Raw genomic sequence first — 25,739 nt, 5'->3', positions numbered from 1 at the left:
AGGATAAGCTGGACTTCCTAGATTCAAGATCATAAGGAGAGCCTGGAACAGGCTTTGGAAGGGAGTAAGTTAATTACAGGGCAATTGATCAAACTTGGATTTCATCATTAGGGCCCAAGAGAATACACATCACCACCTCCCAGGCAGTCACCATCCTCCCCTGCAGTGTTTCCTGACTTTGGTCCCTGGGCTAGAGGTCCTGGGGAAGGCAGGGGTAGGAGCTATATCCCAGGACCCCACCCTGAGCACTAGGTTCTGCGGGGCACTCGCCATGTGACCATAAGTACATTTCCTCAGCCATCAGGCTTATCCTAGGGATAAGCGAGTTCATATTTGTGAAGAATTTGGTACAGTGCTTAGCCTATAGCAAGAACTATGTGCACATTAGATAAAAATACTTTTACTTTTTGCTTGGTCCAAATACTTTTTCCTACTCCCTTTCTATATATAGACTTTTACATCTGTCTCTGTCTTAAAAGGAAACTTTGTTACTAATGAAAGTGAAAAACCATGTTATAAAAAGGAGGTAACTAAAAATACAAAAGAGGAAAATGAAACATTAGTAAGTTCTAGCTGTGTGCTGCGCCCTGTGTCAGGCTCTGAGCCCAAGGCATCCTTTTCTCTATCACAAAGTGAGATCAGCCAAGGCTTGGGCAATAAAGATACAGTCACACCCAAGTGAAACGTTCTCTTTGTTGCAATCTTATGGCTCAAGGAAGAAAGAGAATTATTGCAATTCTCTTACAAGGTTCAATAATATTTAATCTCACCTAAAATAATTTCAGGACCACCAATATTTTGTGGGCATAGGTCCCCAACACTCAGCCACACACAGACACATGGATACACTTAAACATGTAAAACAGAGTGTAATTTACTTTTCTCCTGCCTTGGCCACTTGTAACTTACCTCTGGGTTCCAGCTCTGTGGGAAGCAGCTGTTGTTGGTTATCAGTTTCCCATCCTTCTTCCCTCACTGGCTGCTGCTGCTTCTCCGTGGACACCAGCAGAGGTGAAAGGCTCCTGGGGGGCAGGCTGCACCCCTCTTTACTGTGCTGTCTTTCTGCTCAACGCTACGTTGCCAGGGGTATATCCGACTCTACTGAGAGACTGGAGGTAAGTTACAGGAATCGCAGTCACATAAATTTAAAGCTATCAGAAAACCACGAGTTTCCTCAAGAGCCTGGGAAAAAGTTGCCCATAAACCTAATTTTCTTTCCTTTTTAAAAAAATTGTATTTTATTAAGGTATAGTTGATATACAATGCTGTGTTAGTTTCAGGTGTACAGCAAAGAATATCCATTCTTTTTCAGATTCTTTTCCCATGGAGGTTATTATAGAATATTGAGTAGAGTTTCCTGTGCTATAGAGTAGGTCCTTGTTAGTTATCTATTTTATTTATAGTAGTTTTGTTTTGTTTTGTTTTGTTTTTGCTTTTTGGCTGTGCCCATGGCATGAGGAAGTTCCCAGGCCAGGGAGGCCAGGGACTGAACCCGTGCCAGCAGTCGCAGTGCTAGATCATTCACTGCTAGGCCACCAGGGAACTCCCAGGAGTGTGTTTTCTTTATAAGAGATTCCTCTGCAGACATGCCCTCTTCTCTCACCATCTCCCAGTTCCTAACTTGTCTTGGGATTTTGACCAGTGTAACTAAGCACGGTGCTTTTTATTTATTTTTTTTTCTTTTTTCAAAGTTTCTAATAACCAAGAATTTAGTTCTTAGAACAGTTGTGGGTTCACAGCAAAGCAGAGCAGAGATTTCGCCTGTACCACTGGCCCCCTGATGTGGACAAACTCCCCATCATCAACATCCCCCAACAATGTTTTGAAATAGATTCTCTATCTAGACTCATTTATTCTAGTTCAGAGCTGGCGAGTGAACCAAGACACCCCACCCCATGTATGAGGCCCCTCAGATCCCTGTCTCCCCCATGTCTGCTCGGCAGCCCTCGAAGGACAAATGGGTTTGATGCACGAAGCACAGAGTTAGGGGTGGAATTGGGTGAGGCTCCACTGACGTGGCTGGGTGCAGAGGCTCTGATCTCGCCTTGAGAATAGGGCTGATGACTGACTCCTTCATTTATTCCTCCATTTATTGCCTCAGTAAATGTGAAGGAGGCGCTGACTATGTGCTAGACCTTGAACAAGGCAGACAAAGTGTCTTCTCAGAGCTCATGACCTGGGGGAAGGGAGGGGGCAACCACATGAGCAGTCAATACGTAGGAAAATTTTAGACAGTGTTAAGTTTGATTAAGAGAATAAAATGGTGTGATGGAAATGACAGGGAAGGGAGAAGAGGACTATTTTAGACAGGGTGATCAAAGAAGGCCTTGCTAAACAGATGAGTAGCAGAGATAGGAATAAAGAGAAGGCAGGAGCCCTGGTGGGGCTGGGCCTGCAGGGCCGCCCTGGGAGGGAGGTGCTCCAGGGATGCCAAATGAATCCAGCTTCAGAGGCTGCCTCCGAGGAAGGAAGCCCCTGTAACCCGCATCAGCTGGAGGAAGTCATGACTTTTTTTTGGGGGGGGGTCACACCCAAGGCATATGGAAGTTCCCAGGGTAGGGGTTGAATCAGAGCGGCAGCTGCCAGCCTACACCACAGCCAGAGCCACGCAGGATCCAAGCTGCGTCTGCGACCTACCCTGCTGCTCACGGCAATGCTGGATCCTCAACCCACTGATTGAGGCGAGGGATCAAACGTGAATCCTCATGGATACCAGTTGCGGTCCTTTCTGCTGAGCCACAGTGGGAACTCCAGAAGTTGTGTCTTTGAAGTGGTCCCTGGCACTTCACAGGAGGCGTAGAAACACTCAAAGGTATTTGCTAAAAAAGGAAGGCGAGGCGAATGTCTGGGGACAGGTGGCGGCAGGAAATGATGGGCCATTCAGATTCAGGGTGATGTTTGCTCAGGTCCTTTACACGCTACGTCCTGTTTTTCCTGAACACCTTGGTATTGAGGTCCTAGGAGGTATGGGCCATGGGCAAGGCAGGGGCCGGCCCTGGTGGCTCCGGGAGCAGCTGGGATGGGAGGGCCATGTGAGTTACGGTCTCACGTGCTTGGTGATGCATGATGCTCCACGGCAGCCTTGGCCTGGCTCCCCTCCCCGGGGGGGGCGGTTATCCACAAAGGTTACAGTGTGCGCTGCCCTGGAGGCGACCTCGCAGTGCCCCTGGGTGTGTGTGTCAGGGGTGGCCACACACATCATCCTTAACATGTCCTTAATATGATGCTCACTGCCCAGAGTAGGAAACCAAGGCCGTAGGCGACATGCTCCTGATCGCAAAGATGTACAGATCTGGGATCCACACCGGACCCCTCTTCCCCGAGGCCAGAGGGCTCCCCAGCAACGCTCCCTAGCAGCTTGGCTGGGGCCGTGGCAGGGGAGGGATGGAGAGAAGGACAGAGATGGATCTGCTCTGACCCACAGTAGGGCCATCCTGGCTCTGGGGAAGCTTCTGGAATCCTTCACAGCAGTCTGCTTCAGTTTTTCTTTGGTCAGAGGGTCCTTGATGCTGCAACTAATTACGTGTGTAGTAGTCAGGGTTGCAACAGGAAACAGGTGACACACTCAAAATGGGCAATTCAAAGAGATTAGTAGAGGGGCTATTGGCAGAGCCGCAGGCAGGGCAGAGGGAGACCCTGGGGGGTATTGCAGACCCTCTGGTGCGACTAAGAGGATTTGGGAAGGGAGACAACCTGGAGATGAGAGGGCTCCGGATGGGAGCTGTGACCCTCAGAACAGCAGCCCCTTTTCCACGCCCTGGCCTGGCCTTTCCGTCTTCATCCCTACCTCCTGCTCCACCTGCTGCGGCCACTTTCCCCTCAGGCCTGAATGTGGGTGGTGTCCTGTGTGGACTCGTGTCCCCCCAAAAGTTCATGTCTACCTGGAACCTCAGGATGTGACTATATTTGAAAATACAGTCTTTACAGAAAAAACTAGTTAAGACATGGTCAGGTGGGTGAGAGTGGGCCCTGAATCCATTGAGAATCTTCTTATAAGAGACAGAAAAGGGAGTTCCCCTTGTGGTTCAGCCAGTTACGAACTTAGCTCATATCCATGAAGATGCGGGTTCCATGCCTGGCCTCGCTTAGTGGGTTAAGGATCTGGCGATGCCCTGAGCTGCGGTGTAGGTCACAGATGGGGCTTGGATCTGGTGTTGCTGTGGCTGTGGGGTAGGCTGGCAGCTGCAGCTCTGATTGGACCCCCAGCCTGGGAACTTCCATATGCTGCAGGTGTCTGTAAGCCAAGGAGCACTAAGCTTTGCCAGAAGCTAAGAAGAGGCCGAGAAGGCTTCTTCCACTGAGCCTTGATTTCAGGCTTCTAGAATACACTTCTGTTGTTTGAAGTCCCACATTTTGTGATAACTTGTAAGGGCCCTCCTAGAACATGAACACAGACAGGCCGTGTAGCTTTTATCTCTTTTACTCTCCTTGTTCTTCTGTTTCTCCTCTAACAGCAATGGGCGAGGAGTTCCCGCTATAGTGTGATGGGATCAGTGGTGTCTTGGGAGCGCTGGGAGGCTGGTTTGATCCTTGGCCTGGCTCAGGCATTAAGGAGCTGGCATTGCTGAAGCTGTGGCTTAGGTCACAACTGTGGCTTGAAATCTGATCCCTGGCCTGGGAACTCTATATGCCCCAGGGCAGCCAAAAAGGGGAAGAAAAAAAAAAAAAAGGCAACATTTATACAATTTGGATCTAGTGACAGACACTGTTATAATTACTCCCCATATATATTAACTCATTTCATCCTCACAACCAGGCTAGGGGGTAAGTACTATTATTATGACTATTTTATAGATCAAGAAACAAAGGCACAGAGTGGTTAAGGAGCTTGTCTAAGGTCACACAGCGAGTGGAAAGCAGTAGTGGTACACATTGGAATTGTGTGCCTTCTAATAAGGTAAAAAATGCCATATTTCTGCCAAAGATGCATGACATGGATCAAATCACGAGGAAATGTCAGACAAACTAAAATTGAGGGGTATCCTACAGAATAAATGACCGGTAAGCTTCAAAAATGTACTGAGATCCTGAAAATCAAGGAAAGACCAAGGAACTGCTCCTGACTGAAGGCAAATTGAGAGACTAGACAACAAAATGCAGTATGTGTGTCTGGCCTGGGCCCTTTGGCTGTCAAGTATGCCATTGGCACAGCTGGTGAAAGTTGAATGTGGTCTAAGGATAAAGCCATGGTCCTTCCCTTTCTATGTCTTTTCTCTGTGTCTCACCCATATGAACTCATTTATTCTTTACAACAACCGCGTGTGTTAGGAATGATTGATTTACAAATGAGGCAGCTGAGGCTCAGAGAGGTTAAGTAACTTGCCCAAGATCACACAGCTAAGAGGCAGCAGAGCTGGGATTGTCCAGGGTCTGAGGTCTGGGGTCTTGCCCCTGCACTGCCGTGCCTCTCAATAAGCAAACAAACACATTAGCTAAATAAATCGAGAATCAGAGGGTGACTTCTGTAACAGAGACCAAAGCGGGGCATGCAGGGGGCTGGGTTTTGATTGAAATGAGGTAATCAGGGATGATCTCATGGAGCAACTGGGGATTTGAGCAGAGGCCTGATGGGGCTGAGGAAGGAGCCTTGAAAAATCCTTCATTTCGCTCATGAAATCAATCTTAGAAAAAGTACAGGATGTGTTTGCTCTGGTCTTGCTCCTTGCTCAGCTCAATGTAATATGATACGCAGAATGAAAGTTACAAAGAACATAATTGATGTTTGGTGCTGAGAAATAGAAATGAGGAGGTCGGGACAAACAGGATGAGTATAAGGCTGGATTCTTAACCTTCTCTGTGCCTGGTTCAGAGTGAGCAGGATTAAACATAGTGCAGCCTTCCCATCAGGGCGGTTCATGGAACCAGGGTTCCCTGGAGCCAAATAAAAAGAGGGCTTGTTTCAGAGGCAGCAGCTCTAGAAAGAGCAGGTGCTGTCCTGGGAGGGAGGAGGCAAGGGGATGGGGCACAAGGCACCGTCCTGGGAGGTGGCAGGTGAGTGAAGCCCCGTGGAGAACTGGGGGGCTGGGGGTAAAAGAGGGGAGCACACTCAGCTCAAAGGCTTCCAGATTCCAGTTCTAACATCCCACTCATTTTTGTGCATTATTATTATTATTATTTTGGTCTTTTTGCCATTTCTTGTGCCGCTCCCGCGGCATATGGAGGTTCCCAGGCTAGGGGTCCAATCGGAGCTGTAGCCACCAGCCTACACCAGAGCCACAGCAACACGGGATCTGAGCCGCATCTGCGACCTACACCACAGCTCACAGCAACGCCAGATCCTTAACCCACTGAGCAAGAGCAGGGATTGAATCTGCAACCTCATGTTTCCTAGTCGGATTCGTTAACCCCTGAGCCACGATGGGAACTCCTCTTTGTGCGTTATTCTGTCCAGGTAGATCTTAAATCCTTTTTGGAGCAAACGTTCCTAGGTGTTATATTTGCTGCTAATTTGTACATCTGAGAAAGTCTGCTTTCTTCCTTGCTTCTCCTTCCCCCAGCACAATAAAATCAGGCAGAACACATGGAATTTCTTTTCATCATGGTGGTTTCCTGGTGTGTTAGTCACGAGAAACCTGAGACTGTGCTGATTTGACTCTTCTGCAAGAATCTGCCTTTCTGCTTTGAATTTGGAAAGATTTGGGGAAGGGTGCATCTTGGCAGTGATTTGTAATTTTTCTTTTTGGCCCAAAAAGTCATGAATCTCTCATTTTAAAATTTCTATTTTTTTTTCTTAATCTTGATGTCTTTTTCTCCTTCCCCATTTTGCTTTTGAGTCCTGCCCTGATTTGTTTTTCCTTTTTAAAGACACATAAATCATATTCGTGGTCCTCACTGTATATAAATAGTATCTGTATTAGGTAGAAAAATAATGGCCTTGAGCATCATCAATGATGCTGATGACTCTCAAGTTGTCGTCTCCCATCCCAGCCATTCATTCTCTGAGCTCTGGGTTCAAGAGAAGCTGGAAATCTTAAGAGCTGCCAATGAATTAGATAAAACAACAGCCATGGTAACATCATGTGATCCAAACCGATCTAAATCTAGTCTGCAGATGGTGATTTACATAAGGATGGAGAGGGAGAAAGATGCAAGCCACGCTTGGGGAACAAGCACTGCTGGAATGTCTGTGGCTGTGGGTTGTCCCAAGTAGGGCAATCAGATAAAGCTGGATAGAGCTGCTTCTCCTAAGGCCCGAATATACTTGCAGAAGTTTGGACCTTATTCTGTGGGTGGTGGGGAGCCTGTGTGATTATGGAGATGAACTGTTTGTTTGTTTGCTTGCTTTTTAGGGCCACCCTTGAGGCATATAGAAGTTCCCAGGATAGGGGTCAAATTGGAGCTGCAGCTGCCGGCCTATGCCACAGCCACAGCAATAGCAAGGTCCAAGCCACGTCTGCAACCTACACCATAGCTCACGACAATGCCGGATCCTTAACCCACCGAGCGAGGCCAGGGATCGAACCCACCTCCTCGTGGATACTAGTGGGGTTTGCAACCCTCCGAGCCACTATAGGAACTCCTTGGAGAGGAATTGTTGAAAAGTCTGTTTCATAAAGACTTATCCGGTTGCTTATGGAGGAAAGAATGAAAAAGGCTTTTGCACTGAGGGCAGGGAATGAGTTGCGAGGATCCTGCAGAAATCCAGGGCGAGAACTGATGAGGGTCAGAGCCGAGACTGGAGGGGACTGGTGAGATATATGGACAGTCAAAACCACAGTCCTGATTGGCCACTAAAAGTAGCTTTCTATTTCTTCAGAGGCTGATTTAGGAAACTGAGGTCTAAGTCACAGGCAGACCACTAGTTTTGTGGTCAAGGGCCAATCATTCCTCTTAAATGTTAGCTTTTCTTCCATCAGGGGGTGACTATGATAACTGTCCTGTCAACCTAGGAGGCTGCAGCAAGTGAGAGAAGCAGAGGGCCTGAAAGAGCAGCCACACTGTAAAGGGCTGTACCCATGGAAGTGATTGGGGGGAGGGGGGAGGGGAACGCTAATTTTATGCGAAACGAGGACAGCAAGCCCTAGGCTATGTTGGAAAGGACAAGCTTTCCATGGAAGTGACTTTGTTGTTATTGGTGTTATTGCAGTGAGCTCTGGGATTCCACATCAGGTAGAACTTTAAACACCGATGGAGGAAGTTCCCTTGGGTGCAGTGGGTTAAGGATCCAGCATTGTGCAGGCTGCAGCTGTGACATGGGCTCCATCCCTGGCCTGGGAACTTCCACATGCCATGGGTGGGGCAAAAAACAAAACAACAACAACAGCAAAAAACCCCAAAGCAAACAAACAAACAAACCAACAAACCAAAACAGCTAAGGAGATATGAAAGGTTATTATCCAAAAAATGACAAATGTTTTAGATTTACATGAAACAATAGAAGCATATGGAAAAGAAACATTTACTCCGTTGATTTTTTTTTTTATTAAGGTATATTCGACGTACAATGTTCTGTCATTTTTTGTCAATTTCTGCTATATAACAAAGTGCTCCAGTCCCATACACACACACACACACACACACACACACACACAAACATATGTATATATACATATACATTCTTTTTCTCATATTATTTTCCATTGTGTTCTATCACAGAAAATTATTACATTTAAAATGGATAAGCAATGAGGTCCTGCTGTATAGCACAGGGAACTCTAGCCAATCTCTTGTGATAGGCCCTTCTTTTGAGAGGAAACGAATCTCTGAGGCCCAGAGTAGTGCCGTGGCCTGCCTGGGGGCACACAGCTAGTTACTGGGGAGATCACATTCTCATACTCAGGGCTCAGACTCGCAAAGCAATAGCCATCATATGCACCAGGCTGCCTCTCTGGTGCAGCTCTTTTGAATTTCTGTGCCCTCCTGCAAACAGACTGTTGGTTTCATTCCAGAGAATTTCAGGGCGAATCTCCCCTTCCCGAGGGAACAGCTGGCAGGCATGCAGTGACGCCTGGAATCACCCCACACCCTGAGTTTATGATGGCTTGTCTCTGGCTTCGATTGGCCGAGAGAAGCTGTAGCTTGGAGTAAACACATAAATCCTTGATTCTCGTGTATTAGCCGCTTCTAGCGTGAGTGTCACAGGGTACCTGACCTGGGTGGGAGCAGGATGACACACTGATAAGCTCATAATAACAGGCTTTTATGGAGTGCTCATCGCCTAACAAGATCCTTTAATTCTCACAATGAAGCTGCAAGTTAACGGAGTAAACCCATGTAACAGATGAGGAAACTGAGACCCAGGGACATCAAGAAATTTGTCAGTGTTTTAAAAAAAAAAAAGTTTGGAGCTTCTCCTGTGGCCCAACAGGATCGGCAGCATCTTGGAAGCCCTGGGACTTGGGGTTCCATCCCCAGCCAGGCACAGTGGGTTGGGGATCCAGCATTGCAGGTCGCAGCTGTGGCTTGGTTCTGATCCCTAGCCTGGCAGCTCCTATGCTGCAGGGTGGCCAAAAAAAAAAAAAAAAGCTTAACGGGTACTGGAGCCAGGCTATAGTCTTCATCCTCTGGTATGTTGGATGCCAGAGTTGACATCTGTAACCACCACACACGCCTGCACTGTACTTAGCACCTGTAGGATGTTGGGGGATCGAGAAGCAAAGGCAAAATTTTGCCTCTATAAAATTTATGGTTTCACGTGGGACACACATGTATACAGGCATAATTAAATTGTAACACTTGTTATCTCAGAGTGAGCGTTGACTTTTTTTCTGCCAGACATCCTTCTAAAAGATTTTTAAGATTCTTTTTTTTTTTTTTTTTTGTCTTTTTGTCTTTTCTAGGGCCGCTCCCTCGGCATATAGAAGTTCCCAGGCGAGGGGTCTAATCGGAGCTGTAGCCACCCGCCTATGCCAGAGCCACAGCAACTCGGGATCCAAGCCGAGTCTGCGACCCACACCACAGCTCACAGCAACGCTGGATCCCCAACCCACTGAGCAAGGCCAGGGATCAAACCCGCAACCTCATGGTTCCTAGTCGGATTCGTTAACCACTGAGCCACCATGAGAACTCCTTAAGATTCATTTTTAATTTTTAAGTGAAGACAGTGAATTTTTACCTCCATTTTTTCCCTTCTTTTTAGCTTGGTTTTGTTTGGTTTGATTTTTTTGCCTTTTTTTTCTTTTTGGACCGCAAGTGTGGCATATGGAATTGCCCAGGCTAGGGGTTGAATCAGAGCTGCAGCTGCCTGCCTGCACAATGGCCACAGCAATACCAGATCTGAGCTGTGTGTGCAACCTAAGCCACAGCTCATGGCAATAATGGATCCTTAACCCACTGAACCAGGCCAGGGATGGAACCAGCATCCTCACAGACTCTGGTCGGGTTCGTCACCGCTCGGCCACAATGGAAACTCCTTTCCTCTTTTTTTGGCTGCACTCACAGCATGTGGAAGTTCCCAGGCCAGGATCAAACCCGAGCTGCAGCTATGACCCATGCTACAGCTGGCCATGCAGCAACACCAAATCTTTAGCCCATTTTGCCAGGCTGGGGATTGAATCCTCGCCTCCACAGAGACAATACCAGATTTTAACCCACTGTGCCACAGCAGGAACTCTAATTTTTTCCTACATTTTACAGATAGAGAAACAGATTGAATGAGGTGAAACAAATTAGCAAACTCTCCGTAGATAATAAGGATTCGAGTTTTGATTCAGTCCAGGATTGTATTCATTATGGTCAAGTAAAAAAAAAAAATTAGGAGTTCCCGTCGTGGCGGGAAATGACTCCGACTAGGAACCACGAGGTTTCGGGTTCGATCCCTGGCCTCGCTCAGGGGGGTTAAGGATCCGGCGTTGCTGTGAGCTGTGGGGTAGGTCCCAGACGCGGCTTGGATCTGGCAATGCTGTGGCTCTAGCATAGGCTGGTAGCAACAGCTCCGATTGGAACATCCATATGCCACGGGTGCGGTCCTAAAAAGGCAAAAGCCAAAAACCAAAAAAAAAAAAAAAAAAAAAAAAAAAAACCCAAAAAAAAACAGTCAAATGCAATGGGCTCCAAAAGGAGAAGCTTATGGAATTGAAAGCCTGATAACATGTAAACCCTTAGAACTGACTTTGATGCATTTTCCTGCCAACGCCAGGGATCTGGAGGAACAGTGCCGTGCATGGGGTGGTAATTAAAATGGGAAGAGAACGGCCGTCAGAGCTCTGGGTTTTTCTGGGTTTGAGACCCCTCTCTTCCTCCGGGTGAACTTGGTGGCCCTTGTAACTTGGCTGTTGTAAGGCGAGAACACCCTGGCCCTTTCTTCTGTGTCCTGTTTGCTGTCACTGAAAGGAGCTCATAAACCTGCGTTATTTTTAAGAGATGGTTTTTGTTTCATGGCTTGTGTCCGGGAAGATACCCACAGGTGCTAATAAGCCCCACGAAGACAGGAGAATTTATAAAAGCTTTAGAGAAATCTCAAAGTTATTGAATTCCACTGAATTACCTATAGGGCTAGTTCTGTTTTTTCTTGGAGCCCCTTCCTAGGCATATTTATGTCATTATTATTATTATTATTTTTTTTTTTTTGGCTTTTTAGGGCTGCACCTGCAGCATATGGAGAGTCCCAGGCTAGGGGTTAAATCAGAGCTGTAGCTGCCAGCATACACCGCAGCCACAGCCATGCGGGATCTGAGCTCGTCTGAGACCTACACCACAACTCACAGCAAAGCTGGGTCCCCAACCCACTAAGAGAGGCCAGGGATCAATCCTCATGGATACTAGTCGGATTCATTTCACCACGCCACAACGGGAACTCTCTATTTACGTAATTATTTATTCACCAATTTCTTTTTGATATTACAAAAGTCTGGGGCTTTAATCCCTCAAAATCCCCAAGAGAAAGAAGAGGAGAGAGGTGTTTTCCGTTAGGCAGCTGCATTTTCCTTGTGACTTTCCAGCTCCGTTTCTATTGTTCAGGCTTTGTGGCAGAGTGAAAGGAGCAGGGGTCTGGCACTAAACCACTGGTTTGCATGTTGAACTGTGCACTCTTGGAAATGGCCATGGGGGGGCAGCTGAGGAATTATTGGGAAGGCTCTGGGAATCCATCTGTTAGGTCTGAAGGCTGAGCAAAATCATACTTCACCTACATCTGTTATATGCACATAAGGATGCTGTTGGAAATAATAAAAGGATATTTAAGGTGTTAATGAAATTTTACTAATTTTGGTCATTATGCTTTCCTTAATTAAAATACTGTTAAAACTGTTACTGAATTTTTATTCATCTTAAGCATCATGGTTTTCTTAATTACAATGTAATTTTAAATGTTACTGAGTTTTTGCTCATTTCGTTGTTATGATGTTCTTAATCAGCAGAGACTAAACATTCTGTTTCTATGAGAAAGGTCTGAATAGAGCTTTGATATTAGGAATGGGTCTCACAACGGCAGTCTTTGGAAATCACAGGTCCAGATGGTTTATTGGGTTCTTTCGAGGTCTAACATTTGGGGATTCTAATCGACAGTGTCTAAAACGGCAGCCATGATCCACATGGGGCCATTTAACTCAATTTTTTAAAATGTATTGCGTTGCGGAGTTCCCTACCATTCGCAGTGGTTAATGAATCCGACTAGGAACCATGAGGTTGCGGGTTCGATCCCTGGTCTTGCTCAGTGGGTTAAGGATTCGGCATTGCCGTGAGCTGTGGTGTGGGTTGCAGACGCGACTCGGATCTTGAGTTGCTGGGGCTGTGGTGTAGGCCGGCGGCTACAGCTCTGATTAGACCCCCTAGCCTGGGAACCTCCTTATGCCGCAGAAGTGGCTCAAGAAAAAGGCAAAAAGACAAAAAATAAAAATAAAATAAAAAATGTATTCCGTTGCATTAGCCACACTTCGCATGCTCAGTAGTCACATGATTTAGAGGCTACCGTGTTGGTCAGTGCAGATAACAGAACATTTCATCATTGCAGAAACAGCCCTTATCTTGGAGAAGTGCGTGATCTGAATAGTGTGTTTTCCTTGTGGTGAGATGGTCCTATCATGTGATTCTCAGAAGAATATGAGTTGGAGGCGTGAAGGCATTTAGCCTTGGGTTCTGTCAATGAAGGAAATAATGACACAGGCCACTGGGTGGAAGGGGTTAAGAAGCCTGACAGATGGGTCTACTCTTCATGGGACCGTTTCCTTTGCACTTTTGATTGCACTGGGTAACGTGATGCTTGGCAACTGCTGAGCACACCAGTGAGTGTTGATTCAGCCACGCCCCCCCAATAGTCTCACCCATCAAGTTCCTCTGATACTCAGAAGCCTGTGCCCAGGATCTGGATAAAGCCGGACACCAGGAGATCTTGCTCATTCCCAGCCCAGGGGAGCCACCAAGAAGAGAAGAATGGAGACACCACCTAAAGCCAAGTAACACATTTCCTTCTCGTAACAGGAAGGCTTCTGGGTGTGGCCAGAGCCAAAAGGCTGGGAGCTGGGGCCAGGGTCTCCCTTCAAAAATCCTCAAGCGTTAACTGAGACTTAAGGCTTAGTAGACGAAGGTCATGGGCCAGGAGGGACAGCTGGACCTGATCATGCTCATAAAAGACACACTTTTCTTCTTCTGATGAGAAAATCCATAATATTCATTGTAGAAAATTTGGAAAATGTAGAAGTATAAGGATTTTAAAAATCACTCATAATATCGATGGAGATAACTGCTGTTAACATTTTGAACATTGAAAAAAATTACTTTAATTCCTGCCGCTAGACTACAAAGGGTTAATATTAAATGCTTTTATTTGGGGGAACCAGGGCCTTTGCTTGTAATTGCAATCACCTATCAAGCCACCTGAAGCCTGTAGTTTCTTTTCTTTCTCTGGCTGTCTCCTCCTTCCTTGAATTTTTTTCTCTTGGGGTGGGAGGGGTCGAGGGGGTCTTTTTTTTGTCCTGTGGCTTCACTCCCAGACTTGCTGAGGGAGCTTGGCTGTGGCTTGAACTGCACCCTGGTGGCCACGATGGCCTTGGGGGAGTTAGTTGTGTGTTGGAAACAGGCCTCGGCTTTTCATTTTCTTTGCGGCTGGTTAAAAGGGGTCTAAGCACATTGGCATGTTTTCCTCTGCAAAGCAACTTGGTAGAATCACATGGGCACCTCATCAGCTCAGCTTGGGCACAGGTTTGGGGGGGGTAATGGTACAGGATTGGGCTGCTGAACCATTTTGGGAAATTCACTCATGTATCAACTATTTCTGTTGGGAGTGCTGTGCTTTGCTTGGGATTGGGTCCAGGAAGATGGGTCACGCAGCTTCTTGTCTCAGAGCACTTACAGATAAGTGGTATTAATCAATAACGAAATAGATGACTATGATTTGGGTGTGGTGAGTATTATGATGGGGGGACAAGCCTGGATGGGAAGAGGTATGTCCTCCGTTGCAGTGGATCGAGGAAGGCTTCTTGGAAAAAATTGCATCTAAGCTGAAAAGTGGAGAGTGAATGGTAAATAACATTCTTGAATGTGGAAGAGGAAGTGAAGGTGAGGGAGAACGTTCCAGGCAGAAGGCATGGCATGAGTAAAGGCTGGGAGATGAGACAGCATGATGTCTTTGAAAGTGACAAGTTTAATAACGATGATACATACAATGTCCATTCTGCATCCTATTTGCTGGGAAATGCCTTGGACGATAATGTTTGCTTCCAGACTGGCCTGTGTTGATCTCAGAAGGCACATTCCCTTCCTCTTACAAGTAAATGCCACTGTTTCTAAAGAAGTCAAGGCCTGGGAGTTCCCTCATGGCTCAGTGGTTAACGAATCTGACTAGGAACCATGGCGTAGTGGGTTCGATTGCCATGAGCTGTGGTATGGGTCACGGACACTGCTCAGATCCTGAGTTGCTGTGGCTGTGGCATAGGCCGGCAGCTGCAGCTCAGATTTGACCCCTAGCCTGGGAACTCTCATATGCTGCGGGTGTGGCCCTAAAAAAAAAAAAAGTCAAGGCCACCTTCCTCAGGTAGCCTTCCTAGATTTCCTCTGGTGGAAATAAACTCTCTCTCCTCTGAATTCCTATAATGCTCTTGTCCAGCTACATCTAATCTCTCTCTCTGCTTTCCTGACCCATGAGCAGATTGAGGTCAGGGACAGTCTAGTCTGAGTTCCAGAAACTTACCTGGTGCTAGAACAAAGCTGCGCTTACACAGCATGTGTGTGTCCAGGGAATGCTGGGCTCATGGTGATGACTGGTCCTCTGGGCAGCTCTTTTGTATTTTGTTGTTGTTGTTGTTGTTGAGATTTCAGTGCGTTCTCTCCCTCATTGCAGTTTTACTTTCCCTCCATGTATCTGTGCTGACCTATTGCTACACCAGGCTCAGGATAATTTTCAGAAGAGGATGATGGCATTGGATTTCATTTATGCATGCAGATTGGATGCATCAGAGAGAGGGTTTCAAGGGGCAGTACAAATAGTGCCTGGTGTCAGGGCTGGGCTGTGAGTGGAGAGAAAGCAGAACTTCTCACAGGGGCAGTAGCCCTTCTAGTATTGTGGAGGGGTTTTAGCAAAGCTTATATTGGACCATTTCGCACTTGCATGGTTGCATTTGTTGGTAAAATAATGAAATAGTTCCATGCCAGCGGCTGCATAGCTCCATACCAGCAGCTGGAGTGGGCTGCTGTCTTGAGCCCACCAAGTGTCCTTGTGATACCCAGGACCCACTTACATCCAGTAATTAATGGGTTAATGCCTGACATGCCAGGAGGTCTCCAGGACGCTGCACTTGTGCCATTTCGACAGATCAATACCCATGCCATTGATATTTTGACCGTTACCGCTGCCTATCAAGTACATGTCTGTCTGTGATATTGAAGAGTTTCTTCCAGAAGAAAACAGGTTTGGGGGGACATTTTGGTAGAAGACGGCTGGTTAGGAAACCGTATGCGGAATGATTCCAACCCTGAGTTTATCATTTTTAACTTTATCACCTTAGTCATGTGGCTTCACATCTGCTGCTCTGTTTTCTTGTCTATAAAAGAAAAAAAGACTTCATTCCTTGAGTTCTCCATCCATCCCTCCATCCACTTGTCCATCTAACAAACAACTATGCCATTGTCAACTTGCAATTGTTGCCTAACGGTGACCAGATAGACATTTAGGGAAGTCAGTTTGGGGGACTAGTCACAAATCAAAGATAAAATGAGATGTTGAAAGCAAAAGCCTTTCGAATCTGTGACGGATTTCACTGATGTTGGGGTCGTCATCACACCAACAGCAAGGTTAATCCCTTGGTGTTTGCTCAGAGAACAGACTAGGGCAAAATGACATTTTTTTTGGGGGGGGTGCAAAATAGCATTTAGGAAGGCCTTCCAGCTCTTCATTTATTTATGCCATTTGTATAAGTCCTGCAGATGCCCAAAGGACTATGAGTCAGTTTCCATTTAACTCGTATTCAATAAGAGCTTCCTTGTTCCAGATTCTGTTTTTTTTTTTTTCAAAACAAAAAGAGCTTTACAGTTTTTGCTGTTTGTAAACAGAATACGCAGCCTTTATAAAAATGTAAAACAAAGAAAAAGTTATAAAGATGAAAGTAAAATTAACCCAGATTCCACCTCCCAGAGGTTAATACTCATCTTTTGGATGAAAATCCCTTCAGGCACCTTTCTATGGATATGTACGTTTTTAAAAACATAGACGGCCTCGTATTATATATGCTGTTCTGTAACCTATTTTTCCTCTGAACATTATCGACATACACTGAAAATTCTGTTATCGGGTGGGTGATTGAAAAGAAGTGTTTAATATTAAAAAGCGCTATGATTTTTATGTTTTTTTCGTCGCATCATTGAGTGTTGAATCCTTTTCTTGCATTTTCTCTTTGAGCTGGTCAAGTTTGTGCCTAGGAGTTCCCATTGAGTCTCAGTGGTAATGAACCCAACTAGTATCCATGAGAACTTGGGTTCAATCCCTGGCCCTGCTCAGTGGGTTAAAAGATTGGGTGTTGCCGTGAGCTGTGGTGCAGGTCGTAGACCCGGCTCAGATCCCGTGTTGCTGTGGCTGTGGTGTAGGCCGGCAGCTGCAGCTCAGATTCAACTCCTAGCCTGGGAACCTCCATATGCAGCAGGTGCAGCCCTAAAAATTAAAAAAAAAAAAAAGTTTTCTTACATTTAACACTTTAATTTGATAGTAGTTTAAAATGGCATTTCTTAGGTAATAAAACAGAGCAACAGAGGTGAGCAACTTAGTGTCACACACAAGTGTGCATTGCAGAGCGACCTGGCTTTGATGCCATCTTGGTCCAATTGGACATCTATAACAAAATGCCATGACCCGAGTGGCTTCAAGAACAAACACCTCACAGAGTTCCCGTTGTGGCTCAGTGGAAATGCATCTGACCCGCATCCATGAGGATGCAGGTTTGATCCCTGGCCTCTCTCAGTGGGTTAAACATCCGGCATTGCCGAGAGCTGTGGTGCAGATTGCAGATACTGCTCGGATTTGGTGTTGCTGTGACTGTAGCATAGGCCGGCACCTGCAGTTCCAATTGACCCCTAGTCTGGGAACCTCCGTATGCCAAGGGTGAGGCCCTAAAAAGACAAAACAAAACAAAAAAAAAAACCAAAAAGCACCTCATGGTTCTGGAGGCTAGAAGTTGGGATTCAGGTGCCAGCTGTGCTGGGTTTGGCTGAGTGCCCTTTTCCTGGCTGCAGACTGCCCACTTCTTGCTGTGCCCTCACGTGACAGAAGGAACACGAGACTGTGCGCTGGGGGTCTGTAAACTCAGATCGTGGTTGAGGACGAAGCCTTGTTAGCTATTATGCCAAGACTGTAAAAAGGTTAACAGCAGACTCTGTACCAGTCCTGTAGGAAACCTGAGTGAACGCTGAGTGGTAAGGGTTCCTGGATAGAAGTCACATTTCTTTATCCAGATATCCAAAGGGCAATTCAAAAAGATACATGCACCCCAGTGTTCACTGAAGCCCTCTTCACAACAGCCAAGGCATGGAAACACCCTAAGTTCCATCAACAGTTGAATGAATGAAGAAGATACGGTACATACACACGATGGAATGCTACTCAACCATAAAAAGAATGAACTCATGCCATTTGCAGCAACATGGATGCAACTGCAGATTCTCATTCTAAGTGAAGTCAGACAGTGAAAGACAAACATATGATACCACTTATACATGGAATCTAGAGAAAGGATACAAATGAACTTATTTGCAGAAGAGAAGCAGCCGCAGACTTTAAAAAACGTATGGTTACCAAAGGGGGCAGGTTCGGGGTGGGGGGGATTTGGGACTAGCGTATGCACACGGAGGTACGTGGAATGATTGGCCCATGGGGACCTGCTGGATAGCACAGAGAACTCTACCCAATGTTCTGTGGTCATCTATGTGGGTGAAGAAGCTGAAAAAGAAGGGATGTGTGTCTGTGTATAACTGACACTTTGTTGTATAGCAAAACTTACCATAACCTTGTAAATCAACTATATGCTAATAAAACTTTAAAAAATGAAAAAAAAAAACCCCAAATATCCAAAGGGCAACTCGATTTTAAATTGAATTTTGGGCCTTGACTTTAACAAACATACCATATTTTGAGAATCTTCACCCTGGGTTTTGTGGAAGCACTATTTGTCTTAGAAGAGATCCTATTTTAATGCTTTCTCAAAACTCGTACTTCTGGTTCATAGCTAGGTGGGCTGGTGGTATAATCTTACTTTATTGATGCCTGTGTTATTCAAGGCAGAATCCCAAATCCAGACAAAGTAAAAATAGATCACATTTATTGCTTCTACTTCATGTTCTACTCTTGTCTTGGTTAGAGAGCTAAATTAGATTAGTTTGACAGGATTTATTCTTTACGAAGTTTTACTGGCTGTTATATATACCTCTAGATATCACTGTTTCTGAAGTTGTTGTCTGATGATTTCTTTCGCTATTTTTTTTTCTTTTTTCTTTCTGGAAATGTATGCAATGTACCTATTCTGAATAACGAAGGGCTTTATTTATGTAATTGCCACAGATGATCCGATAAGGGTTAGAGAGGACTAGTGATGTTTCTATTAATACTTGAACATGAATCAAGGGTTTATTGGCTTGTAAATTACCTTTTAATGGAATTTGGGAAAAAATATTCTCATCATATTTTCTCGATAAATTCTTATTCTCATTCCTGTCTTTGCCTACAAAGAGTACAAGTGTCACAGATGAATATTCCAACATGTTCAATTTGGGGGGGGCAAAAATGATACTTAGATTAACTAATGTCACAGCAGCCTGGTGGTGATTTATTGAAGTTGTTTATCATTGGTGGAATGAAAATTTGTTTTTCTTTTTGACTGCAATACACCTTTTACTTCTTTTCCCATGGGTAAATTCTTCCCAAGGTGAAAGCCATAAACTTCCTTCTCTTGCTGCTAGGTGCAGGCGTTTGACCCAGGCTACACTCATCCGATGCTTGCATTTGAGATTTTGCATTGAAAGCTAGTGACACAAATAAACAGGTGCAGCAGAGGACCATGCCGGTGAGGGGAAGGACAAATAGCCCATCTTCTTAGAGAGAGCAGAACCAGAGGTTCCGGCAGTACCCTGTGGTTTCCAGTGTGGATAAGCAAGTAGCTAAACCCAGAGGTGGTGTCTACCCAGAGGTTGTTTCTGCTGTGAGATGGGCATTGCTCTGGCTTTGCCGTCTTCCAGCTTGGTTTTCCAGGTTTTGTTGAAAGACTGACACACTCTTATGTCTTTTAACACATACTTTTTTTTTTCTTTTTGTTTTTTAGGGCTGCCCCCGTGACCTATGGAAGTTCCCAGGCTAAGGGTCAAATCAGAGCTGCAGGTGCCAGCCTGCACCACAGCTCACAGCAACTGGGAATCTGAGCTGCATCTTCGACCTACACTACAGCTCACAGCCACACTGGATCCTTAACCCACTGAGCGAGGTCAGGGATCGAACCTGTGTCCTCATGGATACTAGTCGGTTTTGTCACTGCTGAGCCACACCGGGAACTCCTCCTTTTCTATTTAATCTAGCCAGAGATGCCATTCAGTATAGTCAAGTGTGAGAACATGAGAGGCAGTGCAAGAGAGAGAACTCTTCCTAAATAGCCATGTCCTCCTAGGGTGGTGGTTTTATAAGACATGGTCCCCACCCATACTGAAACTGCAAACGAGGGGGGCAAGATAAGCATGTACACGACTGAGTCATTCGGGCCTGTGCCTCTAGTGCTACATTTATCTGACTAGATGGCAATCCTTTCTTTTTTTAAGTGAAGTTTTTATTGAGGTAATTGTAGATGATTGAGAGTAAAGATAACATGCAGGTGGGAGGCATGATACGGAGAGGTTTTGTGTACCCTTTGCTTGTCTCTCTCCAACATCTTCCCAACCAGGATATTGACACAGAAACAATCCACTGATCTTAGATTTTCCAAGTGTTACTTGTACTCATGTGTGTGTGTGTGTGTTTAGTTCTATAGTTTTATCACCTGTGTTAGCTTGTGATCCAACAGTTTAGAAACAGAATGTTTTCATCACTACAGAGATCCCATGGGCTGATCTTTTATATAAATAGTATATAAATATGCATATTATATATTTATTCGTTGTTTTAGGGCCCCACCTGCAGCATATGGAAGTTCCCAGGCTAGGCGTGGAACTGGAGCTGCAGCTGGCGGCCACAGCCACAGCCACAGCAACGTGGGATCTGGGCTGCAAGCAGCTTATGGCTATGCCCGATCCTTAACCCCCTGCTCGCGAGGCCAGGGATTGAACCCAAGTCCTCATGGACACTAGTCGGGTTCGTTACCACTGAGCCACAATGGGAACTCCGTGACCTTTTATATTTTTATAACCATATCTCTCTCCCTCTCCAGTTTTGCCTTTTTTGTCCCATGAATCCTTGGTATCTATAAAGAATAAATGAACCGACAATGCCGTAAGAGATTATATTATGTATATATTATATTTGTATTTATAGTCACATATGTGCCCTCGAGGCAGAGGTAGAAGCCATTCATTTGAGCTGGGCCTTAAAGTCAGAGGAGGAGGCGAGGCAGAGCTTAACAGTGAGTGAATACTCATGACTTGGGCTGGAGGGCGCCATGACCAAACTCATGGGCTCCAAGATGGACTGCCTGGGTTTGAATTCCCTTTCCACCCCCTGTTGTCTAAATGTCCCACCCGGGCACTTCTCCAGGCTCCCCTGAATCCTCTCATCTTTAAAATAGAAAGGAGATGGTTCCCACTTCAGGGGTCACCTTGGGACCAAATGCAATGGCGCATGTGTAACACTCAGCAGAGTGCCAGGCACGTGGTAAGGCTTATCTCAACAAGCAGATGCCATTCCTTTTTTAAAAAATTAATGAAGTAATTTTATTTTTTTTTAATTGCAGTACAATTGATTTACAATGGTGTGTTAGTTTCAAGCATACAGCGAAGTCATTCAGTTGTGTGTGTGTGTATTCTTTTTCAGATGCTTTTCCCTTATAGGTTATTACAAGGTACTGAGTAACTAGTTCCCTGTGCTATACAGTAGGCCCTTGTTGGTTACCTATTTTGCATATGGTAATCTGTATTTGTTAATTCCAAATGCCTAATTTATCCCTCCCCATTTGCCCCTTTCATAACCATAAGTTTGTTTTCTATGTCTGTAGGTCTATTTTGGCTTTGTAAATAAGTACATTTGCATCATTTTTAATTTTTAGATTCCACCTGTGTAAGCGATCTCATATAATATTTATATTTGTCTGGTTTACTTCACTTAGTCTGATAACTTCTAGGTCCGTCCATATTGCTGCAGATGACAAATGCCGTTCTTTTATTTTTATTTTTATTGTTTTTAATGATTTTTAGTTTTTTCCGTTATAGCGGGTTTACTGTGTTCTGTCAATTTTCTACTGCACAGTGAGGTGACCCATTCACACATACATGCATACATTCATTTTTCTCACATTATCATGCTCGATCACAAGTGACTAGATATAGTTCCCAGTGCTACACAGCAGGATCTCATTGCTTATCCATTCCAAAGGCAATAGTTTGCATCTATTAATCCCAGACTCCCAGTCCCTCCCACCCCCTCCCCCTCCCCCTTGGCAACCACAAGTCTATTCTCCAAGTCCACGAGCATCTTTTCTGTGGAAAGCTTCATTTGTGCCATATATCAGATTCCAGATATAAGTGATATCATCTGGTATTGGTCTTTCTCTTTCTGACTTCGCTTAGTATGAGAGTCTCTAGTTGCATCCATGTTGCTGCAAATGGCATTATTTTGTTCTTTTTTATGGCTGAGTAACAAATGCCATTCCTAATAGTCCTGGTTTTAGCCCTTTGAGAAGGGCCTCCAATGACCTAGAATGGAGGGTTCTGTCTCAGGCCGCCTTGGGAAGGAGGCAGGGATTGAACCTCTTCCTCGAGGCTGGTATAGGAGACGGGTCACTCAGCTGATGGCAGAGTGTCACCCTCACCAGCTTCCACCCCACTGCGGTTCTGTTGCTCTTGGCCTAGCAGTCCTTCCCACCGAGACTCTGGAGATCTTGCTGGCACTTTCCATATCTTTGATTACATCCAATGAGGATAATATGTTAATGGACATTTGTGAATCTGGGGATTCGTGAACCTCCTGGGAGGCTGCCTTTCTAAACAATCCGGGTCTCAAGTGCCAAAAGCCCCACCAAAGCTTCGCATGGTCCACGGATGAGTTTTACCCAGCCTGACCACCTTCCTAAGAAAAATGATTATTGCCAAGAATCAGCCCCCTTCCCCCCACTTCCTCTTCATGTGACGGAGGAGGGGTGTTTACTGAGGGTCTGATCTGCGGTCAGGGTGTCTGGACCTCTGCTGGTTCCACTGAAATTCCCTTACTGGGAACACACCTGTTGTGACAAAGTAAATCTTCTTGGGTTACAAGGACAAAAGGCAGCTAGTAGAGCAGGATTCTGGTTAAGAATCCGGTACAAATCCCTTGGTCAGCTGTCAGGGCCACACTGCAATGGGCCACCTCGGGAAAGCTCTGTCCGGGGATTCTCAGATTTTTTTCTTAAGGATGAAATGGAACAGAACCTGGGAAGGTTCTTTCCATGCACAAATTTCTAATGGCTTCCTCAACGATTCATTGTGTGCTGTCAAATATTACTGTCTCTGTCTCGCCTTGGAGATTCTTATAATCTCAACAGACCAGAGACTTAACACATTAAGTATAGACAGTTGTGGAATGTGGCTGGTAGGATAAGCAATAACTTTAGAGGATACAGGAACAGATTTTTAGCCTCCATTGATGATTCTTAGCTAATTAATGATCACTATAGGCATGGTAAAATGGAGGTTTAGGAGTTCCCATCATGGCGCAGCAGAAATGAATCCGACTAGTAACCGTGAGGTTTCAGGTTCTATCCCTGGTCTCGCTCAGTGGGTTAAGGATCTGGTGTTGCTGTGAGCTGTGGTATAGGCTCACAGCTGTATCTCTGATTAGACCCCTAGCCTGGGAACCTTCATATGCTGCAGGTACAGCCCTAAAAAGCAAATAAAATAAAATGGTGATTTAAAACCTTATTTTCCGGAGTTCCTGTTGTGGCTCAGAGGGTTAAGAATCTGACTAGTATCCATGGGGATGCGGGTTTGATCCCTGGCCTCACTCAGTGGGTTAAAAGATCTTGCATTGCTGCAAGCTGTGGTATAGGTTGCAGATTTGGTTCAGATCTGGCGTTGCTGTGGTTGTGGTGAAGGCTGAAGCTACAGCTTCAATTCAATCCCCAGCCTGGGAACTTCCGTAAGCCGCAGGTGCGGCCCTAAAAAAAAAAAAAATTCTATTATTCCCTTTGAGTATAAAAATAAATCTCCCCTTCTCTTCCTGTCCCAACCCTTCCCCCTTTCAGTACCAGTGTGGGTTTTTGCATTATTATTTAATGTGTTAAAATCCACTCCCATCATTATTTATCTTGTGACTCAAATTATTTTGTATTTTGCTAGAGGGAGTCCTTTCAAATTGACTTCTGTGTCCTTTTGATATGTCCCCATCAGTTTCTGAGCCCTTTCTTGCTTTCTGGAATATGATTGTCCAAGTTCATACCTAATCCCTTATGACTAAAACGTTAGAAAAAGCAGGAAGGTAACAATTCCCAGCTCCTGTACTGGCAAACATACCCCAGAACTTTGGCAAAAAAAAACCCTGGCAGGTTCTAGGCTGGGCTTATTAATTACTGAAGCTCCAGAAAGGGGTTATGGGAACGTCACTATTGTCTGTGAGAGGTCGCTGGGTGCAGACCCTGCTGGTGATGGTGATGGGCAGATGCATGGGCTCAGCCAAGTGCAGGCTGGTGAACGCCTGGTCAGTGCAACTCCTGGCACGTATCCGCGGTGATGGAAGATGAGAAGCACATGGCAATGAAAACCAAAGTAAAATGATTTCATCCAGTGATGTTAACTCGTTTCCTGAATAACACAATGAGAGCAGCAAGCCAATTATAAAATTATCTGTTTGCTTTGCACCCGTTTAAATGCCTTCTGTTCTCACATTTAGAGATGAGGATGCTTTGTAAAGGGGGCCAATGAAAGGAAGATAGAGAAGATGATGAGGTGAAAAATCTCTCTCAAAAAGAAGTCAAATGTCTAAAGATCTCACCAAGGCAGAGACATTTCAGGTGGGAAGTGTCCTTGCATGTCACTTGGCAAATATCTCCCTTGAACAACTGTACAATGCCAGCTGAGCATGTGGAAAGAAAGAAATATACCTGTGCATCAGGGTGGAAAGAATAGCCTCTTGGTCAGAGGTGGTCTTTGGCCATGTCATCAGGGACCTGATATTACACCAGGATGAAAGCCAGTAGGGATGCCCCAAGGGAATTGCCCACGTGCTTTAAATTGCTCCGAACCCTCCCAGTTATTTCAAACTCAGAACCCCAGAAGGTAGCCCACACTCCTCAGGGTCAAGTTCAATGAGCAGGCTGGGTCCTGGGGAAGAGATGAAGACCAGCCTGCTCTTTCCCGCAGTGTGGAGCCCTACTTTTTCATCATAGACGTTCGAGGCTCTTTAGCATCATCTACCCGGTTAATTATGCCATTGCCCTTTGAGTTTGAAAAGTGCATTGATATTTTTAGATAAAAGATGATTGCAGCCTGATCCATTCAATAGACAGTGGTGAACTTTCTAAGGCAACATTAGGTTACTGTGACATCGCATCCACTTGGACTCAAACCACCTAGCACTTTCTGGTCTACTGATTGTTAAGAGAAGAGGATGGCTCTTAATAAAACTGATGTATAGTAGTCAAGCTTTAAAAAGTCAGCTTCCAGGAGATATTCCAGAGTTGAGTTGGCAAATACACACACTACTGTTCTTCTTTGCCTTGACTATTGCAGAGAGATTTAAATCTATCACAGTTTTAAACCTTCTGTATAATATTAATTGGATGCCTACCCCCTGGAGGGGATGCTGAGGGCACAAAAAAAAAAAAAAAAGAAAGAAAGAAAGAAATATATGGTTTTTTTGTTTGTTTGTTTCTTTTTTTTTGTTTTTTCTTTTTGTAGGGCCACACCTGTGGCATATGGAAGTTCCCAGGCTAAGGGTCAAATCGGAGCTGCAGCTGCTAGCCTACACCACAGCCACAGCAAAGCTGGATCCTTAACCCAGTTATTGAGGCCAGGGAGCAAATCCACATCCTCGTGGATACCAGTCAGATTCATTTCCTCTGAACCACAATGGGAACTCCCATGAAATATATCTTGTCTCTGTCATCCAGGAGCTTTCACTATACTTGGGGAGAAATCAGGGGGAGTGATAATCAAATGCACTTTCCACATATCAGAGTTTGTAGTTACATGGAATCCAAATCACCCACTTTTTACTGTAC

The 25,739-nt window shown here is 45.2% G+C and overlaps 1 protein-coding gene across 4 annotated transcripts in view; it reads left to right on the top strand.

The window, feature by feature from the left end:
- The first annotated feature begins 980 nt into the window (after positions 1–980).
- The window catches only part of FER1L6 (fer-1 like family member 6), a 188,607-nt gene continuing 163,848 nt past the window's right edge, over positions 981–25,739 (top strand). Inside the window, exon 1 of one of the 4 annotated variants that reach the window (XM_085021681.1) lies at positions 981–1,115. Coding sequence is in view for 2 of the 4 variants with exons in the window: in XM_021088953.2 (XP_020944612.2) it covers positions 13,309–13,331 (23 nt within the window). In the remaining 2 variants the exon portion in view is untranslated. Of the gene's footprint in view, positions 1,116–13,221; positions 13,332–25,739 lie in introns of those variants that run through there. The other 3 variants (XR_014843370.1, XM_021088953.2, XM_085021679.1) reach the window with 3 other exon arrangements.

Source organism: Sus scrofa, chromosome 4 (genome assembly GCF_054392235.1).
Source record: "Sus scrofa isolate SSC_HxYL_T2T_F1_AM1 chromosome 4, Sscrofa_HxYL_maternal_Yorkshire_Landrace_v2.0, whole genome shotgun sequence".
Taxonomy (NCBI): domain Eukaryota; kingdom Metazoa; phylum Chordata; class Mammalia; order Artiodactyla; family Suidae; genus Sus; species Sus scrofa.
The sequence above is the reverse complement of the archived record's forward strand: the minus strand, read 5'-3'. Positions and strand labels throughout refer to the sequence as shown.